This window comes from Engraulis encrasicolus, chromosome 18, assembly GCF_034702125.1.
Source record: "Engraulis encrasicolus isolate BLACKSEA-1 chromosome 18, IST_EnEncr_1.0, whole genome shotgun sequence".
NCBI lineage: Eukaryota > Metazoa > Chordata > Actinopteri > Clupeiformes > Engraulidae > Engraulis > Engraulis encrasicolus.
This window is the reverse complement of record NC_085874.1, coordinates 27,898,016-27,920,681: the sequence shown is the minus strand read 5'-3', so window position 1 is coordinate 27,920,681 and position 22,666 is coordinate 27,898,016. Positions and strand designations below refer to the sequence as shown.

Sequence of the window (22,666 nt, the reverse complement as noted above, 5' to 3'; positions counted from 1 at the left end):
TGTAGTTGTGACGCTCTTGCACTGCTGCTTGATCCACGTCAGCACCGGTGACTGTTGTGCCAAAGCTACTCTCTCTTATTCTTGGTTGCGCTGTGCGCCGTCCTCCATCGTTGGCCTTAGCTGCTGGATGGTTGGACAGAGGGTCGGACAAGTTCCCAAACACAGGGTCAGTGACTATTTTGACTTGGCGTTCCAGGTAAGAGACAATGTCCATGAATGTAGCCCTACGATGTTGTTTCTCCTGGATATCACAGGCTGCTGATCGCCATCTGTCCTTCAGCTTGTAAGGCAGTTTGTTAACCACCAACAGCATATTGCTGGGTGTGTTCAACTCTGAGAGGCCGTCAACCTCCTCCATTGCATTGCAACATCCACGCAGAAAGAGACTATATGCTTGGAGTGCCTCTGCATCCTCATATCGAATAAATGGCCATGAGTGGATTTTATTCAGATAACAAGCTGCGATCATGTGCTCATTTCCAAAATGCTCATGCAAGAGAGTTTTGGCCTTTGCATATCCAACACCATTTGCCATATGTTGGCAGCTTTTAACGAGTTCATGAGGTTGCCCCCTAGTGTACTGTGCCAGGTAGTGTAGGCAGTCATCAAGGTTGTTAGTTTTTGACTCAATCACTTGTTCAAAGGATCTCATGAAGGCGTGGAAGTGAAGAGGGTTTCCGTCAAAGACGGATATTTCTCTCTTGGGCAACGTTGCCAAACTCTGTTGATGGACCAACATCTGAGTCAAACGATTTTGTGTGTGCATGATTGACACCAGATTAGCATTGGTTGCCGAGTCAGCATTTTGTTGTGAAGACCAGTGTGCATGTTGTACTGGCAAGCTTGCCTTTGGTTGTGACGGCAAGTGTGCGTTCTGTTTCACGCCTGCAGGAGGTCCAGTGAGCGGCGGGGCTGGTTTATACATTTTCATTTGTTGTTTCACTGTATACTTAGTGTTGAAAGCAGCTGGATTTGTTTTTGGTTTTAAGTCAAGTGTCCTTGGGACGAACGTGTTTGCACCCGCATCAAGATTTGTAAAGGCCCTTTTGTTTGCGTTGAAGTAAGACTCCATTCCGTTTGACTTTCTGGATGCAGTGCTCTGCACAGTTGATCCGGTTTTCAATACATCCGCTTTTGCAGCAACTGCTGCAATATCTGCCTCCAATTGAAGCTCCTCTTTCCTTTTCCTCAGTTTCTCCTCCTGTTCCTCAATGCTGTGCCTTTCCTTGAGTGCTTGTTGCTGTGTGAGCAAGGCAGCCATTTCGGCTTGAGCTCTGCGGTAGTCAGAGGCAGTTGAAGAGGCTTTTGAGTTTGCCCTACTTCCAAGGTTTGACACGCTGTCCATTGGAGACACGTCATCTTGCTCATCATACTGAGGATGAAGAGGCAGGTGAAGTTCTGTGTGCTCATTTGCTTGCACATCTCCCTCCAGTGGGGCATTTTGAGATGACCCTTCATCTTGCCTACACGGAATTTTAACAATGTCTGAGAGCCATACTTGCACATCCTCAATAAACCATTCATGGGATTGTCTTATGGTTGAAAACCATTCATTTTGTTCATCTTGCTCTTCAGCGGGCATTAGTGGTAACAGGGAGATATGAAGTTCGGTAGCTCTTTTAAGCCGCAGTGTTAACTCATGGAGCTGCGCTTTGACCTGAGATTCATTCTCATCAGCATTCATTAGATCTTTCAGGGAATTAATGATACCTTTCATTTTGTTTACATGTCTTTTCCGTTCTGTTTGAATGTTTTCAATCTTGTTTATCAGAGCCTTTTCGGTGAGGACAATCTGTCTCTTATCTTGAGCATTTTCCACTACAGGAGTTTCTTTAGGCCTACTCGTTTTTGCATGTTTCACACTGAGGTTTTCTTTGTCACACATTTTTGCACTTGTCATAACTGGGGTTTCTTTGTCACACAGTTTTGCACTTGTCATAACTGGGGTTTCTTTGTCACACATTTTTGCATTTGTCACAACTGGGGTTTCTTTGTCATTCATTATTGCAGGCCCATCTTTCACAGCGGGGGCTTGTTGATCACTCATTTTACGTTTTTCAATGAGGCATGCAAATCACAGCATCAAATACAATATCGAAGCAATGACAGTAGCCTATGCACAAGTCCACGCACGCCAGACACAGAGCCAACACACAACGCTATGATTCCAACTTCAGTCAAACCATCTCTGCTTCAGTGTAGCGTTAACCACCGTAGCCAGTCCAAACAATGCATGAAACGTGACGTAACACGACGTCGGCTCCTCATCAAGTAGGCAGCAGCAGCGTTCACCCAGCCAGCGATATTCAATAAACTTTAGGTACATTACCGCTGTTGTCTTCTCTGTTCAGGCAAACGGCTTTGTTCACGTTGTGTTGGCCGTGTGAAGTCAATGGCGTTTTAGGCTGTGCTCTATTTGCCATCCGAGCAAATGCCGTCTTTTGTTGACAATGAAGTGGCGGCTGATCCAACAAACATTTTTGCCGCCGAGCAGCTATACTGGGGAGAAGTATTTGCCCGACACGCTATTAATGCAAAGAAGCTTTCAAGATCTTCCACGTTTCCGTTTGCTTTATTTACTTATCTTCGAGGGTTAAACAGTGTTCCATTCATGACAGTTAAAATCCAGACGTTTGAAGTAACGAAGCCAAGTGTGCAAACTTGCAGGAAAAGTGCTAATGCGCTGTGCAATTTAAGTTCAAAGTGTGCACAGAGTAGCGTGGTCAAGGAGCGGTTCATAAGCATAAAAACCAAGGGGTGTAGCATGGTCAAGGAGCGGATCTAAGCATTTAAAGTGCGGTCAACAAAAGGTGAGCACTCCCCAGATACCCACTCAATCTACAACTTCCCCGCCATATTCCCAGCGCCAGGTGATATACAAAATCTAAATCAACACGTGACCCAATCTAAGCACGTCACCACCCCAGCATGCAAAACACATTCCTAAACTAGAATCTGTCCGCAACAGTACGCGTACCACAGTTTGAGCTCCACCGCTCTACATGTTTCAGTTCTATGTAGTTGTACTATACAGTACAGTGCAGTGCAGTGGAGTGCAGTACAGTACAGTAGCATACAGAATGGTGCAGTAGGCCTATAATAAAGTACAGTACAGTACAGTAGCATACAGTACGGTGCAGTACAGTACAGTAGCATACAGTACGGTGCAGTACAGTAAAGTAAAGTACAGTACAGTACCGTAGCATTAAGTACGGTGGAGTCTAGTTAAGTACAGTACAGTAGCATACAGTACGGTGCAGTCCAGTACAGTACAGTACAGTACAGTAGCATACTGCACGGTGCAGTACAGTACGGTATATCACATTACAGTACAGTACAGTACAGTATAGTAGAGTACAGTACAGTGCAATACAGTAGAGTACAGTATAGTCTTATAGACGTTAGCCCTCCAAAGCCAATAGGATTTCCACATGCTGTTGTTTTAAGTTTTTGAAAGACTATTTTAGTAGCCTATGTGAGAGAGGGAAGGCAGGCAGACATGTTTTAAACAAAGGACCACACCCACAAATAAAAAATAATGAGCAAACAATAAATTAAGTGGTTAGGTAGCCAACATGTCATCTAGATTAAAGCCAAAAGTAGATGGAAAAACAGACATGTTACCATTTTGCTCTTTTAAAACAAAGTACCTGTCAATATACTGTATGTATGGTGTATTGCATATTGCTTATTCATAATTTCCTAAGCATAAATGCCCTTATCACTCCATTGTACACTTAGGACTGCGATATAGCCTACATATCTGAACATTAATCAGCATACATTTGTCATTTGACAGCTGTCACTGACACTTGATATGTACATGCATTATTGACTTGATTGATATGAATATATTTCAGTTGGACTCCTAGAGTTAAATCATTGAGGGGGTCCTAAGGAAGTAGTAGTAGTTTGTGTGTGTGCGCGCATGTGTAAGTGGGATTAAAATTATTGTTTGCCATCTTTATCTGAAGAGCAGACTGAGTGTCTGAACCTGCTAATGCTAGCATGCTAACATTGGGACAGTTATGTGTGGCCCAGTTCAAGGGTTTATCTCTTATCCCCTAAATTTTCTAACCACAATTTTCTTTTTGGATGTTATAGATATGACCCACTGCAAATTTTTAAAACTCTTAATGAATGTTGGTTCAATAGCTAAATGCCCAGAAATGAGCTCTCAATTGTAGAGTGATCTCATTCTGACCATGGTTTTTATGATTTTCCTGTTTTTGAATCTAAATAAGACATATATAACATTGTTTTTATGGTAAGTTTTGCACATATTTTCAAAGTTCAGTTTGTATACATCACACACAAATAGGTGGATTGGCCCATAACACCATTATGTCCAGGCAGTACAGCATTTTACTACTATTGGCTGGTTTTGGGCAGCCATCTTGGATTTACCCCATAAATGACCTTAATGACATTGAAATTTGGGGCACCCCTTCTGAAATGATGGAGAACACCCTAAGGAAGGTCTACACCGATTTTGGTGCTTCTATCCAGCGCGTAACGATTAGGCCCTTTTTGGACGCTAAGAGACCCAGCTATATCCATTCCCCTCCCTACCCCCCCCCCCCCCCCCCCCCCCCCCCCCCACCACCACCACCACCACCACCACCATGTTTCTCTCTACACCTCTACCCCTCTCTCTGGCTCTTTCGTTCTTCCGTCAGTAGAAGGCACGCAGAAGCTTTTAACATAGCCCAAAGAGGCACTTTCAAAAGCCCCCAGCGTGGCATCATCCATCCTGGCTCTCCCAGCTCTGTCTGTTTTTTTTCCTGGAGGGGAACCAGTGGATGAAATGGACCTGATGTTTGTCCCACTCTTTTTTTTCTCCTCTCCCTCTCCCCCCATTTTCATGCCCCTGATCACCATACACACACACACACACACACACACACACACACACACACACACACACACACACACACACACACACACAGATGCACGCACACCGACACACACGGACGTATCATGGTCATTATCTGTCTCTTTTCATTCTTTGTCTGCTTTCCGTTTCTTCTGGGTTTTATTTGTCTTTCCCCTCTGAGAGGCATTTTGCCCCCTTTAACGTGCATTAGGCAACCTGCCCTATGTGAACTGTCAATTTTACCTCTCCCTCTCTCTCACACCCCTTCATCTTTCTCCCTCTTTTTTCCCCCTCTAACTCACTCACTCACTCTTTCTGTGTTCGCATCCTTCTCTCCCATCCCCTCTCTCTCTCTCTCTCTCTCTCTCTCTCTCTCTCTCTCTCTCTCTCTCTCTGTTGTGCACCAGCTATTCAGACCGTCAATTACACCTCTGGACAAAATTCTTGTCCTTGTTGTTGTCAAAAGTTGGTGTGGCAAGAGATGATATTTGTTGCGTATCAGATTTGAAATCAGCACGTAATTTCTTAAACCACCGATGTGTTGGCAATTACAGCTCCACTCATCATTGTTCGTTAACCCATTTAAGCCTGTTGCTGCGTATATGCTGCATTGACCTAGGCACCTGGAGCGACATAGACGCTGCATTCAGGCTCTTGAGTTTTGCATTTTTCTAATATCAGAGGAAGTTCCTGGCTTTTAAATGCATCGTATTTCATGTTTTTATAGCTTCGGAGGCTGAGATATTTAGGTTTGTATAAGCTGAGGCCATCTTTTCCCAAAAAGGGCTTTGGCATTCTGCAGGCATTTTTGTTTACAGGTGATTAGGCTTAACCCATTGATGCTGGATGTTGCGTTGCACAACATTGGCCTTGGCGCCTGGAGCTGCATGACGCAACATTCAGGCTCATGAGATTTCAGACAATTTTATTTAAACTCTTGGTATGTTAGAGTTGAATGAACACATTCTAATGCAAGATGAGCTTCTTAGCGTTTAAATGCAATGTATGGCATGTTTTTATGTGCTTCGGAGGCTGAGATATTTAGGTTTGTATTAAGCTGAGGCCATCTTTTCCCAAAAAGGGCTTGGGCATTCAGCAGGCATTTTTTTACAGGTGCTTAGGCTTAAATGGGTTAATACTCCTCAATGCTAACCCTATACATTTATTGATTAATGTTTATCAGAGCAGTAACAGCAACGCCATCTGTTTGGATTCAGGGAAGCGGACAGGGGGTTGGGACAAATTGATCCTTTGTCTTGGGCCCAGATTTGGGTCCCCAATTACATTCTATGTTTTATTGTGGGGTCCCTGTCAGTTGACTTTGTCCCTGGCCGGGGTCGAAGCGGCCCTGTGTGGGTTAACACATCGGCTTTGCACTCTCCTCTGTCAAATGTCAAGGGTCAAGAAGTGTGTGTGTGTGTGTGTGTGTGCGCATGTGTGTGTGTGTGTGCGCGTGTGTGTGTGTGTGTGTGTGCGCATGTGTGTGTGTGTGCGCGCATGTGTGTGTGTGCGCGCGCATGTGTGTGTGTGTGTGCACGCGCATGTGTGTGTGCGCGCGCATGTGTGTTTGTGTAGGTGTGTGTGTGCGCGCGCGCGCGCGTGTGTGTGTGTGTGTGCGCGCGCCCGCCCGCGCGTGTGTGTGTGTGTGTGTGTGTGTGCCCGCCCGCGCGCCCGCCCGCGTGTGTGTGTGTGCGCGCGCGCGCCCGCATGACTGCATATGTGTGTGCATACATGCATCTGTGCACATTTGTGTGCGTCCTTGTGGCGGACTGCTCTTCATCAGGTGACTTTGAGGCGGTGCAGTGCCCGCCCAGATCCTGTAACCCAATCTAAGATTGTTCTTCTGTTTCTGGGTACAGCTATACACTGTGTGTGCTGCTGTGTGTGTGTGCTACTGTGTGTGTGTGCTGCTGTGTGTGTGTGTGCTGCTGTGTGTGTGTGTGCTGCTGTGTGTGTGTGTGCTGCTGTGTGTGTGTGTGTGCTGCTGTGTGTGCGTGTGGCTGAGTGGCTGGGTAGGTGTAGTGTACTGTTTGATTGACCTTGTGAGAGTGTGTGTGAAGTGTTGAGACATTTGAGCCCTGACTTAGTGAAGCCTGAAAGGCTAAGAAGTAAATGGGCATGTGTGGGTTTCTGGTCTTGGCTCAGTGTGCAGTTGGGTGTGAAGACTTTGTACAGGGTCAATGGAGAAGGGGGCAGGAAGGTAAGAGAATAAAATGGGAGAAAGGAACACGAGTCGAGGTGAGAACCTCAGGTGGTAGAGTTGAAGCACGCTTACATCATTCTATTCTACTTGGTTGCTTCAGTAAGTCACATGTATTGCAGGTTCTCAATAGGCCCATACTTTTTTGAGATGTATTTTTTTTTAAATGTTTTTGGGCCTGTTGTGCCACCATTGATTTGAACCCCCTCACATGGTACAGCACACCAGCACAGTGCGCCACTGGAACTAAAAAGTTAACTTCAAAATGGACAAGCACATAGAGATGGTGTGGCAGTTGCCTAAGGCTTGTGTTAAACTTCAATTTTTTTTTTCATTTTGGGAAAAAAAAAGGTTTCCAAAAAAAGCCACTTGAAAATGTAATGGGTTTGTATGGGCCATGGGACTGCAGCACGTTTCATGAAGATCAACCATGATTTTAGCCCAATTTTGAGAAGTATTACAGAGTGAGAGAGACAGGAGTTTTTAATGCTGTTAATTTATTTCCCCTCTGTTACTAATGTTCCCAATTTTGAGAAGTATTACAGAGTGAGAGAGACAGGAGTTTTTAATGCTGTTAATTTATTTCCCCTCTGTTACTAATGTTTTTCCTCGTGACATTTGTCCTTTTAATGTCTTGTAACTTGTTTGCGAAGAAACTTTGCTAATGTTTATTTTATTTTCGTTTCCTCCTTCTCCGTGTGTCTACCCCGCAGACCAATCTGCCCATCTTCCGCCTGAAGGAATCACGGGTGCGGAGGAGATACAGTGACTTCGAGTGGCTACGAGGAGAGCTGGAGAGGGAAAGCAAGGTGAGGAGGAGGCACGCCGGACAGGACAGGACGGGAGAGGAGAGGAGCCCACAAGACTTAACATAGCCCACAAGACTAACTCCCTCTGAAAAGCCTTTATTGTATGCACAGAAGTTATTTCAAAAATGGCGCCATGCGGCAGCCTCCAGAGCTGGTGTGTGAATGTGGGAAAGTGTGTGTATGTGTATTTTGAAAGCGCTTTGAGACGACTTTAGTTGTGATATTGCGCTGTATAAATACAGATTGTATTGAAGTTCAATACAAGATCTGTGAAGATTGTATATACATACAATATTAATGCCTGGATAAGTAACTTGTAAGGCTTGTAATAAGCAAAATCAAACAGTTGTTAGACATTTATTCTCAAATGTCTTGTTCATGCACAATAAGGGATTTATTACCAATATAACCTTAGTAAGGACCTAGTAGACCTAGATTTCTATTTATGAGTAAGCGGTAAGGACCAGAATACAATGTGTATAAGCTCCTGGTACACTGTGTGAACAAACCCTGAACAGTGTGAAAACAGATGTGGAATAAGGGTCCCTATTCTAAAGTGAGTCATTGCTCAGCTCAGATGGCTTAGGGCCCCTGCACTACCTCGGGCGCCCACACCACCTAGGCCCCCACCCCTTGGGAAGCAAAGTGTAAGAACTTATCTGATCCTGCATCAGCCTTAATTGATATGTAGATCTCACTTATTCCACTCAATGTATAAATGGGTAACAGGAAGCATTATATAGCAAGGATTGGACGTAAACTTCTCAATGACGGTGGGGTGGTGAGATGTCATTTTTTCATACACCAATTAGTTTTAATAGTAAAAACCCTACTATAAATGCAGAATATAACGATGAGTAATAGTTTGGAAGCGAAACTAAGCTATTCCTTTGTGATAAATAAGTTAATGCTTGAGAAACCTAGCTCCAAGAAGTGCAGTGCATGATGGGTACGCCATTAGTCAGAAATGCAATGCATGGCCAATGCAGCAATGATAATATTTCTGTTGGTACGTACATGGCAAATTGTTTGGATAACAACTAAATTGTTTGGATAACAACTAAATTGAACGAGTGAGGGGAGGAGCTAAGGACGTAGGTAGGCTCAGAGCCGGGTAGGTTGTCTGTAGGCCTAGATTGCGTACCCATCATGCACTGCACTTCTTGAAGCTAATGTTCTCAAACATTAACTTAATTATCACAAAAGAATAGTTTAGTTTCACTTCAAAACTATTATTCTAATGTTCTGCATTTATTTTGGGGTTTTTACAATTAAAACTATATGAAAAAAATTACATCTCACCAACTCAACGTCATTGACAAGTGTACGTTCAATCCTAGCTATATAATGGCTCTGAGTCCTGTTACCTTACTTGCACTGATATGAACAAGAGAAAATTAGATATCTCAGGTGAATTTGAATTAATTAATTAATATAAGTTACCCTTACACTTCGCTGATCAATGGGGGCTAGGTAGTGCGGGCCTCGGTGGTGTGGGGGCCCTAGGTAATGAGGGGGACTTTGGTAGTGAGGGGGCCCTAAGCCATCTGGGCTGAGCAATGCATCACTTTAGAATAGGAACCCTTATTCCACATCTATTTTCACACTGTTCAGGGTTTGTTCACACAGTGTGTCGGGAGCTTATAAACATTGTATTCTGCCACTTACTACTTACTAATAAATAGAAATATAGGCTTACTGGTCCTTACTGAGGTTATATTAGTAATAAATCCCTAATTGGGCATGAACAAAACATTTGTGAATACATGCTTAACAACTGTCTGATTTTACATAGTACATGCCTTACAAGTTACTTACACAGGCATTAATATTGTATGTATTAGTGCTAAAAGATGTATCCCTACAATAAAGTGTTACCGTTTCATTGTATAACTTAAATGACATATTTTCCCATTTGGATAAATTATGGTGGTGCAAAAGTGAGTACAGCCCAGACAGATGCCCAGTTTTCTCCTCAATACTCGAATGAAAATCAAAACTTCAAATGAGTTCAGATCAGGCGCCATACTTAATCACTGAATCACTCTCACCTCTTCAGAAAAGCAGCATTGGCCATGGATGTGCGTGGTAATTGCCAGGTTGAAAAAGAAAATGATGACGCACAATGAAGTGCAATGAGTGATGGTGACATATCACCATTTTAATTTGTGTATTTATTGCAATATTGTTAAAAAGAGGTGTACTCATTACTGGTGTGCACTGTCTGCCAGAGGCGCTATTGATTGCCATTAACTGTAGAATCTCTGTGTGTTTGTCTGTTGTCCGTCCATCGATCCCATCAATCATCCATCCAGGTCGTGGTACCGCCCTTGCCTGGAAAAGCCCTGTTTCGTCAGCTGCCCTTCCGTGGAGACGATGGCATCTTTGATGACTCTTTCATTGAGGAGAGGAGACAAGGTCTAGAGCAGTTTCTCAATAAGTGAGTCCCACTCTCCCCATTATCTTTCAGCTTTTCCCCAAAACAATACAGTCTTGTGGAGGTCAATCACTCAAGTTCAAGCTAAAATTCAAGTGCACTGAAGACATTTCAACAGTATGAAAAATAAACTTGTTAAAGTCTGCAGCTTGTTTTAGTCATATGCAGGGCTCTAAATTAACACGCGCCAACCCGCCAAACACGGGTGAAAATTCATTTTGGCTAGTAGAAAAAAATACCTACCCGCCAATTTGGCCAGTAGCGCCCGAGTACAGTAAATTATGAACGGTAAACCGCTGCTATGACGAACGTGTGCGCGTTAAGTATGCAGAGCCCTTAAGGCGAGATTTCCTACATTACCCATGGACACTAGCGTCACGACGTAGCCTCCCACCGTGGGCTTTCCAGTGCAGCAAGCGGCAACTCCATGATGTTGCGCGCGCCAGCATTGAAAACATTTCAGACGACCAGCCTTCTGTCAGCTACGCTCACACTATTCTGACAGGCAGCTCTCCTCCTATGCTCTCGTCGATTTCGCTACAACCTTTTTAACGTCACTACTGCTATTATAACTAGGCTGCCTTTTTGAAGCAGCGAGGCCCTGGCCGTTTCAACAACATGACTTGCCTATGTTTTGTACGAGTGATGAGAATGTGGCGGGGTTAGAGCAAGGTTCTGTGTGTTGGTGAATGCTAGTAGTAATTGTAACCGTAATAATAGTGACGTTAAAAAAGGAGTGGTTGTGGAACGAAATAGCGACAAGGGCAGAGGAGGAGAGCTGACTGTCAGAGTAGTGTGAGCGTCTTCTGAAATGTTCCAAGTCCCGCCGCAACTAAGTTGGAAAGCCCACGCCATCGGAAAGAAAACAAATAACAAAAAAGCAACCAACGACGAAGCTGTGGAAGTAACAAAGGAAGCGAAGATTCCCGTGATATTATTTACTTTTAGTTAAACTAGGCTTCTTGTCATTTTGTTGCGCATGGTAGATAAGAGAAGAGCTCCTCCTCTCTCCTCTCCTTTTCCTCTCATCTCTTCTCCTTCCTTGGGGTGTGCGTATGTGAGGTTTTGGAGAGTTTGGCTGTGTGCTTGGTTACTGTATGTTAAAGGTCTGTTATGTGAGTGGCTTGTGTGATGTGATTCAGCTGTTTTCAGAGGAATTGAACAAAAACTAATCAAATTGATTAGGCCTAAGTAATGAAAGTAAAAAATAAAGCAGAAGTTAAAAAATAATGAAAAAATATATAGCCTATAATAGGCCTATGCTTATTATGTAGGCATAGGCCTTTAGTATGCAGGCCTATAGTGTATCTGTGTTGCAGAAATTGTTGAACAAAATTACCATAATTAAAATAAAATAACTAGCCTAACGCATCATTTATTTTGGCGAGATAAAAAAAAAAATGGCTAGTTGAACTTCTGTTTGGCTGGTAAGAAAAAATGTCCACTAGCCAAATTGGCTGGTGGTGGAAAAAGTTAATTTAGAGCCCTGGTCATATGACCACGAACTGTCATGAGATTCTGAAAGCAGTACATGAAATAGCCCATTACGGAAAAAATACGAGCTCTCTAGCTCCCCACGAAGCATGCAGTCTTGTTTAGAAAATGTCAGCGCTCCCTTGGTTATCTTAACCAAACAGGTTTGGTGGTGTTGGTCGCTGCCCAATCACACACCTTCACTGGCATTTTGGAGGACGGGACAGGAATTGCATGCATTAATCGACTGCATATTTAGCGGTTTTCAACTTTGGGTGTTCTGATAATTCGTGTACAACTTCCAAAATCTCAGGATAGAGGGTGTACCTGTGTCGACAGCAAAACTTATAGTAGTCCGGCAGCCAAATGCCAAATATCAGCCCAACCCAGCTTCGTCTGATAGTTTTTTTCTTTGCAGTTTGTTGTTACCCAAGGTGTACCTATTAAGATTCCAGAGGGTGGCCGGTGACATCCCTTGACCATTTCCAGATATTGAGCCTTTTATGCCGGATGTGCTGCAGCCATGGATTACAACAGTTTTCTGCTCCCATTCATGTTATGCTGACCAAATACCCTATACCATACTTATTTTTGTGCTTGTTTACATTGTAGGATGTGTACAAGAACGGGAGGTGAGGTATGGACATCAGTGGGGGTGGGGTCATGCATGTTTGGGGCGGGGCATTTACCCAAAAAGCCTGGTTTTCCAAGTCTGAGACACAAAGGCCAACATTTTGCCAAAACTGGCTTTATACCTCATAGTGGATTGTTTAGTTTTGCTGTTTGTTGTTGCCCGACACTTACCCATCAAAATAAGAGTGGGTGATATGCCAATTTCAGATATTAACCCTTTAATGCTGGTTTCGCTGCAGCCATAGCCCACAAGGTTTTGACCGCTTCATAACTGCACTATGATTGACCATAGAGAATTCTGGGTGGTAGGCCTACCACATCAAAGTTGACAAAGTTTCCTTGTTCCAAAAACATTTTAGACAATTACATAACTAGCTGTTTTTCAAGCATTTAGGCACATTTTGGTGGTGTCAGCTCAGACATACACAGAAAGGATTACTAATTCAACACAGAATTTCAACATATCTTTCATAACATTTCATACATTGCTATTTACTCTTCCCGTGTTATTGTAACACAATATACAAAGTGTAATGAATAATTATTTCATTTCTGGCTGAATACTTGTTTGTCCACAAATAAGGAAATGTTCAGTACAGAATTTCAATGGTGGTCGTATTAGCATGGAAAGAGATACAGTCAAAAAAAGCAAATTCACAAAATAACTGGTGTATGCAGTATGGTCTCCTGACACGTCTCCTCTGGCCACTAACCCTCTACGAGGTTCCACTCTCAAAGGTGGAAAAACTGGAGAGACGGGTCAACGCCTATGCCAGGAAGTGACTTAGTCTTCCCAGACGCCTCAGTAGCATTGGGCTTTATGGTAGAGGGATGCTGGAACTTCCCATCACTTGCCTGGCAGAGGAGTACAAGGCTCAATCTCAATTCATCCCTTGACCCTACCCCTTACCCCTCCCCCGCCTTTTTGCGTGTTCATGTGTAGGGGTAGGGGTATCCCAATAGTCGTTAAGGCAGAGGGATGCCAAGGTCAGACTGGAGATGACGCTCCAAGACTCCTGTTACTCACTTGTGTCCCAAGCAGCACCCATCTTGGCCACTGGGAGGAAGTGAACCCCGCTGGTTGCAACAGAGCAGGCAAAGGGTTGAGGTGGCTATTTGTGGTAGGCTACCAATATGTGAATAAAGGTGATGTCATACAGGCTCTCATAATGCACAGTTAATTGTGGGATTGCTACTCTGAAAGGGTTAATTATTACCCCATATTGGGTTTGTTTCAATGAGGGCAGTGCTAAGACCGTCCCCAATGTAAATATTTTTTCAGATAATATAAGCAATTTGGTACATTTTGTAACATCATTCACAGTAATATTAGGTGTCTGTTGTTTTTTGTCATAATTTGCATTTATAAGACAATAAAGGCTCACTATCTGGAAATGCTCAAGAGATATAACCGGGCACCCTCTGAAATCTTGAAGACCTACCAACAATCTACAAGATAAAGCAATCTATAAGATAAAGCAAAAAAATAAACTTTATCAAAAAATTCTGGGTCCAACCCCACGGCTCCTGGACTATAGACGGCAGCTTTAAGAATGTGTTTCGATTTCCTCTCGTAAGTTAGCAACAAAGTCAAAACAACCTGAAAAGGCTAAAGTGAAGGAAGTACAGAAATGACAAAAGAGGACCAAACAACCATTGAAAAAGTACATCGGTACAGGGATTGCAGCAAATGTGTTCTAGTGCCAAAAAATCAAGAGACATCGGCCAAGTAATGAAGTAATCTTTAAGTACTGCACTTCAAGAAGTGGATGGCTTGTGGGATGTGGAGTGGTCACGGTTACCAGTGTTACGACACTAAAAACTGTTGGTAGTGACAATCGCCATTTGAATTAAATTTCAACCGACAATGTTAGTGTGGTGTGTAACCAACCGCACCATGCACTAGGACACCGCGAGTCTTTCAAGCTGATGTCCCAGTTTTTGCCTGAGGCAGAAGTGCAGTAAACACTAAAATGTTAACCTACTTTATGTTGCTTTGTAGTTCTGTTGTACAGTAAACTTTATCTTGACAAAGGAAAGCTCAGACTCTCATGTCTTTAAGTCTCATGTACCTTTTTGGCTAGTCTCCTCACAACGTATTCCTCCCTCTCTCTCTCTCTCTGTCTCTCTCTATCTCTCTCTCTCTCTCTCTCTTTCTTTCTCTCTCTCTCTCTCTCTCTCTCTCTCTCTCTCTCTCTCCCTTTCTCTCTCTCTCTTTTTCTCTCTACCCAGCTTTGGTCACCTTTTTCCCCAAATCCAACTCCTTTTTCTTTTTATCTTCAAATTTCTTGAAGAGGCTCTCTCCTTGACACCAGTCAAGTGTAATCTTCGAGCGCTCACTTGAATCACTTGTCAAAATGAAGAGGCGCTAGAATTTAGATTATTTGTCTCCAGCTTCTCCTTAGGTCAAACTGCTTTGCCCATTCGGCAAGGAACACAGATGTTCCTTTACATGCGTAGAAGTGTGTGTGTGTGTGTGTGTGTGTGTGTGTGTGTGTGTGTGTGTGTGTGTGTGTGTGTGTGTGTGTGTGTGTGTGTGTGTGTGTGTGTGTGTGTGTGTGTGTGTGTGTGTGTGTGTGGTAGTGCATACATGTGTGTGTGTGTGTGTGTGTGTGTGTGTGTGTGTGTGTGTGTGTGTGTGTGTGTGTGTGTGTGTGTGTGTGTGTGTGTGTGTGTAAACTCACTCATACTCTGACTATAATTACCTGTGCATGTTGCCTCAGTGTCGGAGCGACAGCAGTGGCAGACTTCTGCATTTGTTTTATTTCTCGATGTGTAATTTATGATAATTGCGCGCAAAATTATGGGCGTATGTCTCTCATTTTCTCAACACACTCTCACTCTCTGTCTCTGTCTTCTTGTTTCGGACTGCTGAAAGCATCTCCCTTTTGCCTATTTTCTGATCCGAGGATCAGTTCCGACACATCGGCAGAACAATAAAAGTTACCGCACAACAGTAATTATTTAGTGTTGATTGCAGACTTTGCTATTATCGTCGTTTCATGTGCAAATTCGCAGAGGCTACCTGTTTGAATCTTTGAATAGGAGGCGACAGGGTTTCACAGGCTGTTTGCGGTGCGAAGGAGTTTGTCAGTAATTAAGATTCTTGGGTATCAGAGGGAAGAAAAGAATTCTGAATTAAATTTTATTGTCCTGCTTTAATGGCTCTGAGGTCTCTTAATTGAGGTGTGTGTGTGTGTGTGTGTGTGTGTGTGTGTGTGTGTGTGTGTGTGTGTGTGTGTGTGTGTGTGTGTGTGTGTGTGTGTGTGTGTGTGTGTGTGTGTGTGTGTGTGTGTGTACGTGTGCGTGCGTGTTAATGACTGGCATGTGAATTCTATCCATTAGTAGAAAGCTCTAAAAAGTTTACTTATTCGCTTTCATTGTGTGTATGTGTGTTTCTGGTTAAGGAAGAGTACAGAATTTAGGGATTTAGTTCATGTTTCAACATTTGTTTTCTTTATCACGCAAGCTGACCTATTAAATCTATGCCAGCTGTTTGCGCTAGCTTTTAGGGTAGTGATGATTATCAGTTACACACACTTTAAGTATATCTATGGTGCCAATTGATCACAAAATGTATATTATTGTGTTTCTTGGCCACAGAGTTTGTTTTTGTGTCTCTTCATTTTAAAGTTTTAAGTCGCCTTTTACCACCCATGTTGGCCTTCTGATCTCTATTGATCACAAAGTGAATTCTCCACTTTATTTCTGTTAGTGATATTCTCTGTTCAGAAGTGTCGGTCCTGATTTCAGCAAATAGGGACAATGCTAGGGGTGGGCCAACCGGTCCTAGGGATGGGTCCTACTAGGGGGCAGCACCATCGTGAAACTCTGCCCCCGATGAAAATCGTGAAAATTGCCAATTAGCTCTATTTATATGTTATTCCTGTGCTGTCACCACGCTACTGCAATACTAGCATGGTATTCGTGTTTTTATTAGCAGCTACAGGTGTTTTGCTATCTTTTTTCGCAGTGGCTGTGCCACGGTTGGGGGTGGGGCTCCGGAGGGGCTGTGACACCAGTCATTGTCAGTGTTGCCAGATGTGTGAGATCAAATCCCGCCCAAAAGGTTCTCAAAAACCATTCCGCCCAATTTCAACAAATTGCATTGATTTCTATGGGCACAAAACTGCAGAAAAAAACGCCAAATTGCCAATTTTTCCCGTTTTTACCCGCAGACTGCCATCCCAAGTAGCCCAATTGGGCGGGCAACTGCCCAATCTGGCAACACTGGTCATTGTAGGACCTACACTGTCAGCAAATAAAACCTCCACCCCAAATGTGATCCATGCTGCTCTGAGGCAGCTGATCGTAATGAGCACTTAAAGGTGCACTGTGTGGGATGGTGACCAGAGTGGGTATTGCAACAGTGCTGCCAAATTTGACCTTTTCATAAATATTTACAAGTATGACTAAAGTACAATAGGTTTTGCAGCAAAAAAGATCTATTTGGACATGGAGAAGATCATCCTCTTCATGTATAAAAAGAACAATTTTCCGAGCATCCCAATACTTAGAGTTTGATGGCGGTGGTAAGTATTTGTGAAAAGGGTAACATCAATTCTGGAAATAAACTACAAACAATATTAGAGTGTTGCACCTCTTAGACAGGTTAATGACAGCTACTCAGTGAAGTAACCTCTGTGAGAAGGAAATCATTTCTACTTCTGCTTTCTGAGCCTGACATTAAGAACTCTCAGTGTTATTTTAAGACATTGACCGTCTGTTTTGTTTCTTTCTTTTCCTTTTCCAGAGTGGCTGGACATCCTCTGGCCCAGAACGAACGTTGCCTTCACATGTTCCTGCAGGACGAATCTGTAGACAAGAACTACACGCCATCCAAGATCCGAAATGCCTGAACGTGCCCCAGCCCCAGCACCGCCACCACCACCTCGTCCTGTCAGGTCCCGTCAGACTAGCCATAATGCTCCCCTTATTACAAGAAATCAGGTAAAGCTGTCCATGAGAAATTAGACAATCCAGGTAAAAAGATGGAAAAAAAAATATATATAATAAGAAAATCCTAAAATGTCTTGTCTGATGGGCTTGAATATTGCTACAGTCTCACAACGAACTCGTCATGAATGACACGTTGACCAGGCCTCAATATATCAACAACTCCCTCCAGTCAACCCTCTCCAAAGACTTCAACTCAAACCAGAGTTTGACAGACTCTCTCCAACATGCTCTTATAGGCCTACTAGAAGAAGAGACTTGGTGTTGGCTCAGACCCCAGATTAGCAAAGATTAAACCCTTTCCAACACACACCACCACAAAAACAACTAACCCGATTGGGCAACGCATGCCCAAATTAAAAATCAATTCAACTTCAATGTATGATGTTGCAAGTTAACTTTATTTTACTTGAAGCTTTGCGGAGCTAAGATCACTGAAAAAGAGGCAGTGCTGCTGTACGGTAGGAGATATACTGGTGCTTTCTTTCTAAGGTCCTGGAGGAAGCTATGGGTTTGTACACGTCTTAACAGCAGCTGCGTAACCACTGATTATGAAAGATCCTTTTAAGCTTGAGCAAAGACCCATTTATCACCAGTACCACTCAAGTGGCAAAGACAAGTAACCTGACTCAATCGTTATAACTGAAGGAGTGCACTGCAAAGGTGGTTCAGTTTAGTTAACCCAATGGTTAGGCGCAAAACTGATCAAAGAAGAGCCTGTTAGTATTGATTTAGTGAGGAGAATGAAGTCCTGCATGGGCTATTCCAGGTTCACAGTAGCCATTGGGTTAACTAAACCAGTTTCACCTTAACCTTGTTGTACATCTCCCTGAACGTCAACTGAGAACCATAAGCACTGTAAAAAGGCATGCATGTAACCACCTGATGAAAGCAGGCTGTGTGGCTATGTGCTGTGTTGTTTTATTTTACCAAGGGCATGAATGTTCCAAACGTACATGATATTATTGTGTTAAACCAACATAGAAACACGTTCAGCTCATACAGTATGTTGACATGACATTTTGTCAGTAGGTTTTATGCAGCACTTTTTACGTCTGTCAAGATGCTCTTTTATTGTACTTCCTGATCATTGTCTTCTGTGTAAATTCAAACTTTGTCGTTTCCGACGCCAACTTTTAACTAGTGTGAATTTAACCACATGACTCTTTTTCTTTCTTGTGGTTCATTTAATTTAATTCTCTCTTTTTTTTGTCTGTGAACACCACTAAAATTTGTATGTTGTCCGTCTTGTATTGCTGTGAGAATTATGCTCTTTGAGAATTATGATGAACTTCCTTTGGGAAAACGACCATGCAAACCAAAAATAACAATAAAGAGTTTTCAAATAAAATAACCACAAAGATGAAAACACACACAAACACACACCTGTATGCAACTCTTAAAACCGAATACACACACTCTCATTGTCCACCCTCAGCAGCACACTTTGTAGAGCGTCCCTTCAAATATATAAACTTTTGACACACAACAGTGCGTTTGTGTGTGCACAACTGCAAGTGTATTAAAAAACACTAGTCTTTTGAAGCCTCAGCAAGATTTTATAATAGACACACAAACGTTTTCTCTCTGTCACACACAGATGGACACACACACACACACACACACACACGAACACACAAACTCACACACAAACACGTACAGGCACACCCGATGGGAGAGTTTGCGTTTATATGGTGCATGTAAGGAGATTTGTATACAGCTCTTGCCATTTGTTTATTTTGAGAAATTTTACAATAAAACAGGTCAAACACGACACGTCTTTTATACTGTCTGTTGTCAGTTTTCCTGCGATTTTGTGTACTTTCATATTCCTTGTTTTTCTGACATATGTGGAAACGCCAAAATGAAGGATTATCCAAACTCGTAGACACTTCGCTGTCGACACATTTTGGTCTTGCTATATTCACTCATAAAGACACTGTTTGATTTTGCTCATCATCATGGAACATTGGTTTTCTTTGGGTTTATTTCTCGGCCACATCATAGCACTGAGTTTGTCAAAAACATGTTCCACAGAGAAAAGTGCTAATTTTGTTGAAAATCAGTTACATTTTCAGTTACATGAACTAAAGAAATTCAGGTAATGATCAAGGGCTCTGTTGCACATACAGTGAGTCTAATAAGTATTTGATCCCTTGCTGATTTTGTTGGTTTGCCTACTAACAAAGACACAAGCAGTCAATACATTTTATGATAATATGTATTCTAATATGGAGAGACAGAATATCAAAAAGAAAATCCAGAAATTATTTTAGGAGAATATATATTAATTTATTTCTATTTCATTGAGCAAAATTAGTATTTGATCCCCTACCAACTGATAACAGTTCTGGGCCCACAGACCAGATGGGCACTTCCGATCAAATTGTCATCTGAATTAAAGACACCTTTACATACTAACATGCATAAAAGAGACATTGAATCAGCAGAATCAGTCCATAGTATGAGTGAATCAATCACACTCCAACCTCACCAGCATGGGAAAGACCAAAGAGCGGTCAAAGGATATCAGGGACAAGATTTTAGACCTGAACAAAGATTAAATGGGTTACAAAGCCACAAGAAAGAGACTGGGTATGAAGGACCCAACTGTTGATGCATTTCTTCCCAAATGTAAGGAATACAAAATGACCATCCATTAGCCTGTCTGGGGTCCTATACAAGATTTGACCATTTGTAGGGATTCGATAATCATGAGAACCGAAATAAAGCACCCTATACGGGATGAACTAGGCAATGATATCAAAGCTACTGGGACCAAAATCACGGAGAAAACTACTGGTAGCGCTTAATGCCATAGAGCAGTGTTTCCCAACCAGGGGTACGTGTACCACTAGGGGTACACAAGCACACTGGAGGGGGTACTTGGGAAAATGTAATAATAGCAAATATATGGGGCATAGACACATAGCAAGAGATATAGTATAGACTAGGGTTTAATATTTTTCCCGAAAATGGCATGAATCAAATCCCGGGATAGGACGACCCATTTCCCGGGAATCCCGGGAAATCCCGGGGTTTTTTTTGTTTGTTTTTCCCCCCCATTTTTTGATCTAGTCATGTAGGGGCTATAATTCAACTGTTCCTCCCAAACTGGCATTTGTATCAAGTTGTTAGTGTTTGTATCATTATTGGGAGAAAAGAATTAAGATTAAGCTCTACTATCCACACAACAATAATAACGAAGTGTAAAATGATAGCTTGTGCGCAGCATGCAGCGCTTATCAATGACGGGCGGATTGTTGGTGACGGTGACACCAAGTCGCCTGCCCGTCCCCCAATTCCGCCCGCCTACTTATAGCCTATATAGGCCTACTAGTTAATTATGTGTCCACTGTTTAAGTCAGGAATGGATATCGACATGATACGGAGTTTGTATGCTTAATATTTGAAACGGTGATGACATTTAAAACCGAGTCAAACGGCCATAAACAGCATTGCAATGAAGGGTGTCGTAACGGCAGATGGAACTTTAATTTCACGACGACATTCTGGCTATGAACTCGCCCTGGCCGCTTCCCTGTTTCACTTTAGGACCAAAAGTAGCCTATTCAACCGTTTCCACAGTTCCTGCATCGGTAAAGCCAGGACTACACGTGTGAACCAAATCAACACAACAGCATGAAGGAATAATAAACGGAAATACAGACGTGACCTGAAATCAAGCGGGCGGAATTGGAGCCTTTCGCCAGAGGGACTCACTAGTTTGACGCCGTGTCGCCCGAGAGGGCTGTTCTTGCGCCTAAACTAGTGAGTCCCTTCGCCAGAGAAGCTAGATTTTGGACATGCTGGACGTTATCGCCAAATTACGATAGAAAGGACAACCAATGTTAGCTAATATTGCTCATTACCTCATCTACACAGTTGCCGCTATCCAAAAATATAGGCCTACGAGAGCATAATTAAATAGTATTTGAAAGAGTGATATTATCACGTTTTCAGTGAAGTGATCAGTGAAGTGGGCGGAATTTGGCGACCTTACTATTATAATTCGCTCACACAAAGTGCATTTCGCACTGTCATTGTCCAATTTCAGAAAATGCCTCCAGGCAAAACTGGCAGCAGAACCAGACATTGCTGAAAAGGTCCTGTAGCCTACTGCTGCTGCTTAAGTGAGCCTGAAGTGTTACCAAAGATTCCCTATTCTAAACCGTCTCTGGTGTTACCGCTGCTAGATTGCACTGTTGCTTACTGTTGCTAGGACAACAAATAGACACGCACTTAATTTTTTTCCCGGTTTCCCGTCATGGCTTTCCCGGGAAACGGGAAATTGTTTTGATCAGATTTCCCGGGAATCCCGGGTCCCGGGATTAAACCCTAGTATAGACCATGAATGAGGGGGTAATCCTGGCACAACAAAAAGGCTTAGGGGGTATGTGACACGAAAAAGGTTGAGAACCACTGCCATAGAGGATTAAAAGTATGTAGTGCACACATGATACCTCTTCTTTAGAAGGAACCTGTGCAGTCCCACCTGAGGTTTGCCAATGAGCATCACACTGGTTCAGGATATAATAAGGAGGTGCTGTAGTCAGATGAAACCAAAATCAAGCTGTTGGGCATTAACACAATTCAATGTGTTTCGAGAAAGGGAACTGCTGTCTATGATCCCAAGAACACCCTCCTCACCATCATGCATGAAAGTGGTATCATTATAGATTGAGGGTGTTTGGCCAAAGCACAGGACAACTTCACATCGTCAAGGAATGGATGGAGGGAGACATGTATCGTGCAATCCTGAGTGCAAACGTCCTTCCCTCCATCACTAGACTGAAGGTGAGCCATTTTTGGATCTCCTAACATGACAATAATACGCAACATACTGTCAAAGCAACGAAGGAGTGGCTCAATAAGAAGCATATTAAAGTCATGAAGTGGCCTAGACAGTCTCCAAACATTAACCGTATAGTAATTCTATGGAGGGAACTGAACCTCCCATTTGCCAAGCTACAGCCACAAACTATTAATGAGATAATCAAGAAAAATGGGCAAAAATCCTTTCTACTATATGCACCAACATTGTCATCAACTAAAAGAAGCATCTGACCTCTGTGATAGACAACTAGGGCTTTGCCACAAAGTACTTTGTCTTCTTTAGGTAGAGGGGTTTAATACTTATTTGCCTAAATTAAACAAAAATCTATTTAAATATATTCTTTAAAGTTATTTTCTGGAATCTCTTTTTGATATTCTGTCTCTCTATGTTAGAATACACATTATCATTACATTTATAGACTGATCTTGTCTTTATTAGTGGGCAA

General features: G+C 42.7%; 1 protein-coding gene across 1 annotated transcript in view; it reads left to right on the top strand.

The window, feature by feature from the left end:
* snx3 (sorting nexin 3) overlaps positions 1-19,169 on the top strand; it is a 40,132-nt gene extending 20,963 nt beyond the window's left edge. The window contains exons 2-4 of the mRNA XM_063223376.1: positions 7,790-7,885; positions 10,201-10,325; positions 17,182-19,169. Of these exons, the coding sequence (XP_063079446.1) occupies positions 7,790-7,885; positions 10,201-10,325; positions 17,182-17,287 (327 nt within the window). The 3' untranslated portion in view covers positions 17,288-19,169. The remainder of the gene's footprint in view (positions 1-7,789; positions 7,886-10,200; positions 10,326-17,181) is intronic.
* The last annotated feature ends 3,497 nt before the right edge of the window (positions 19,170-22,666 follow it).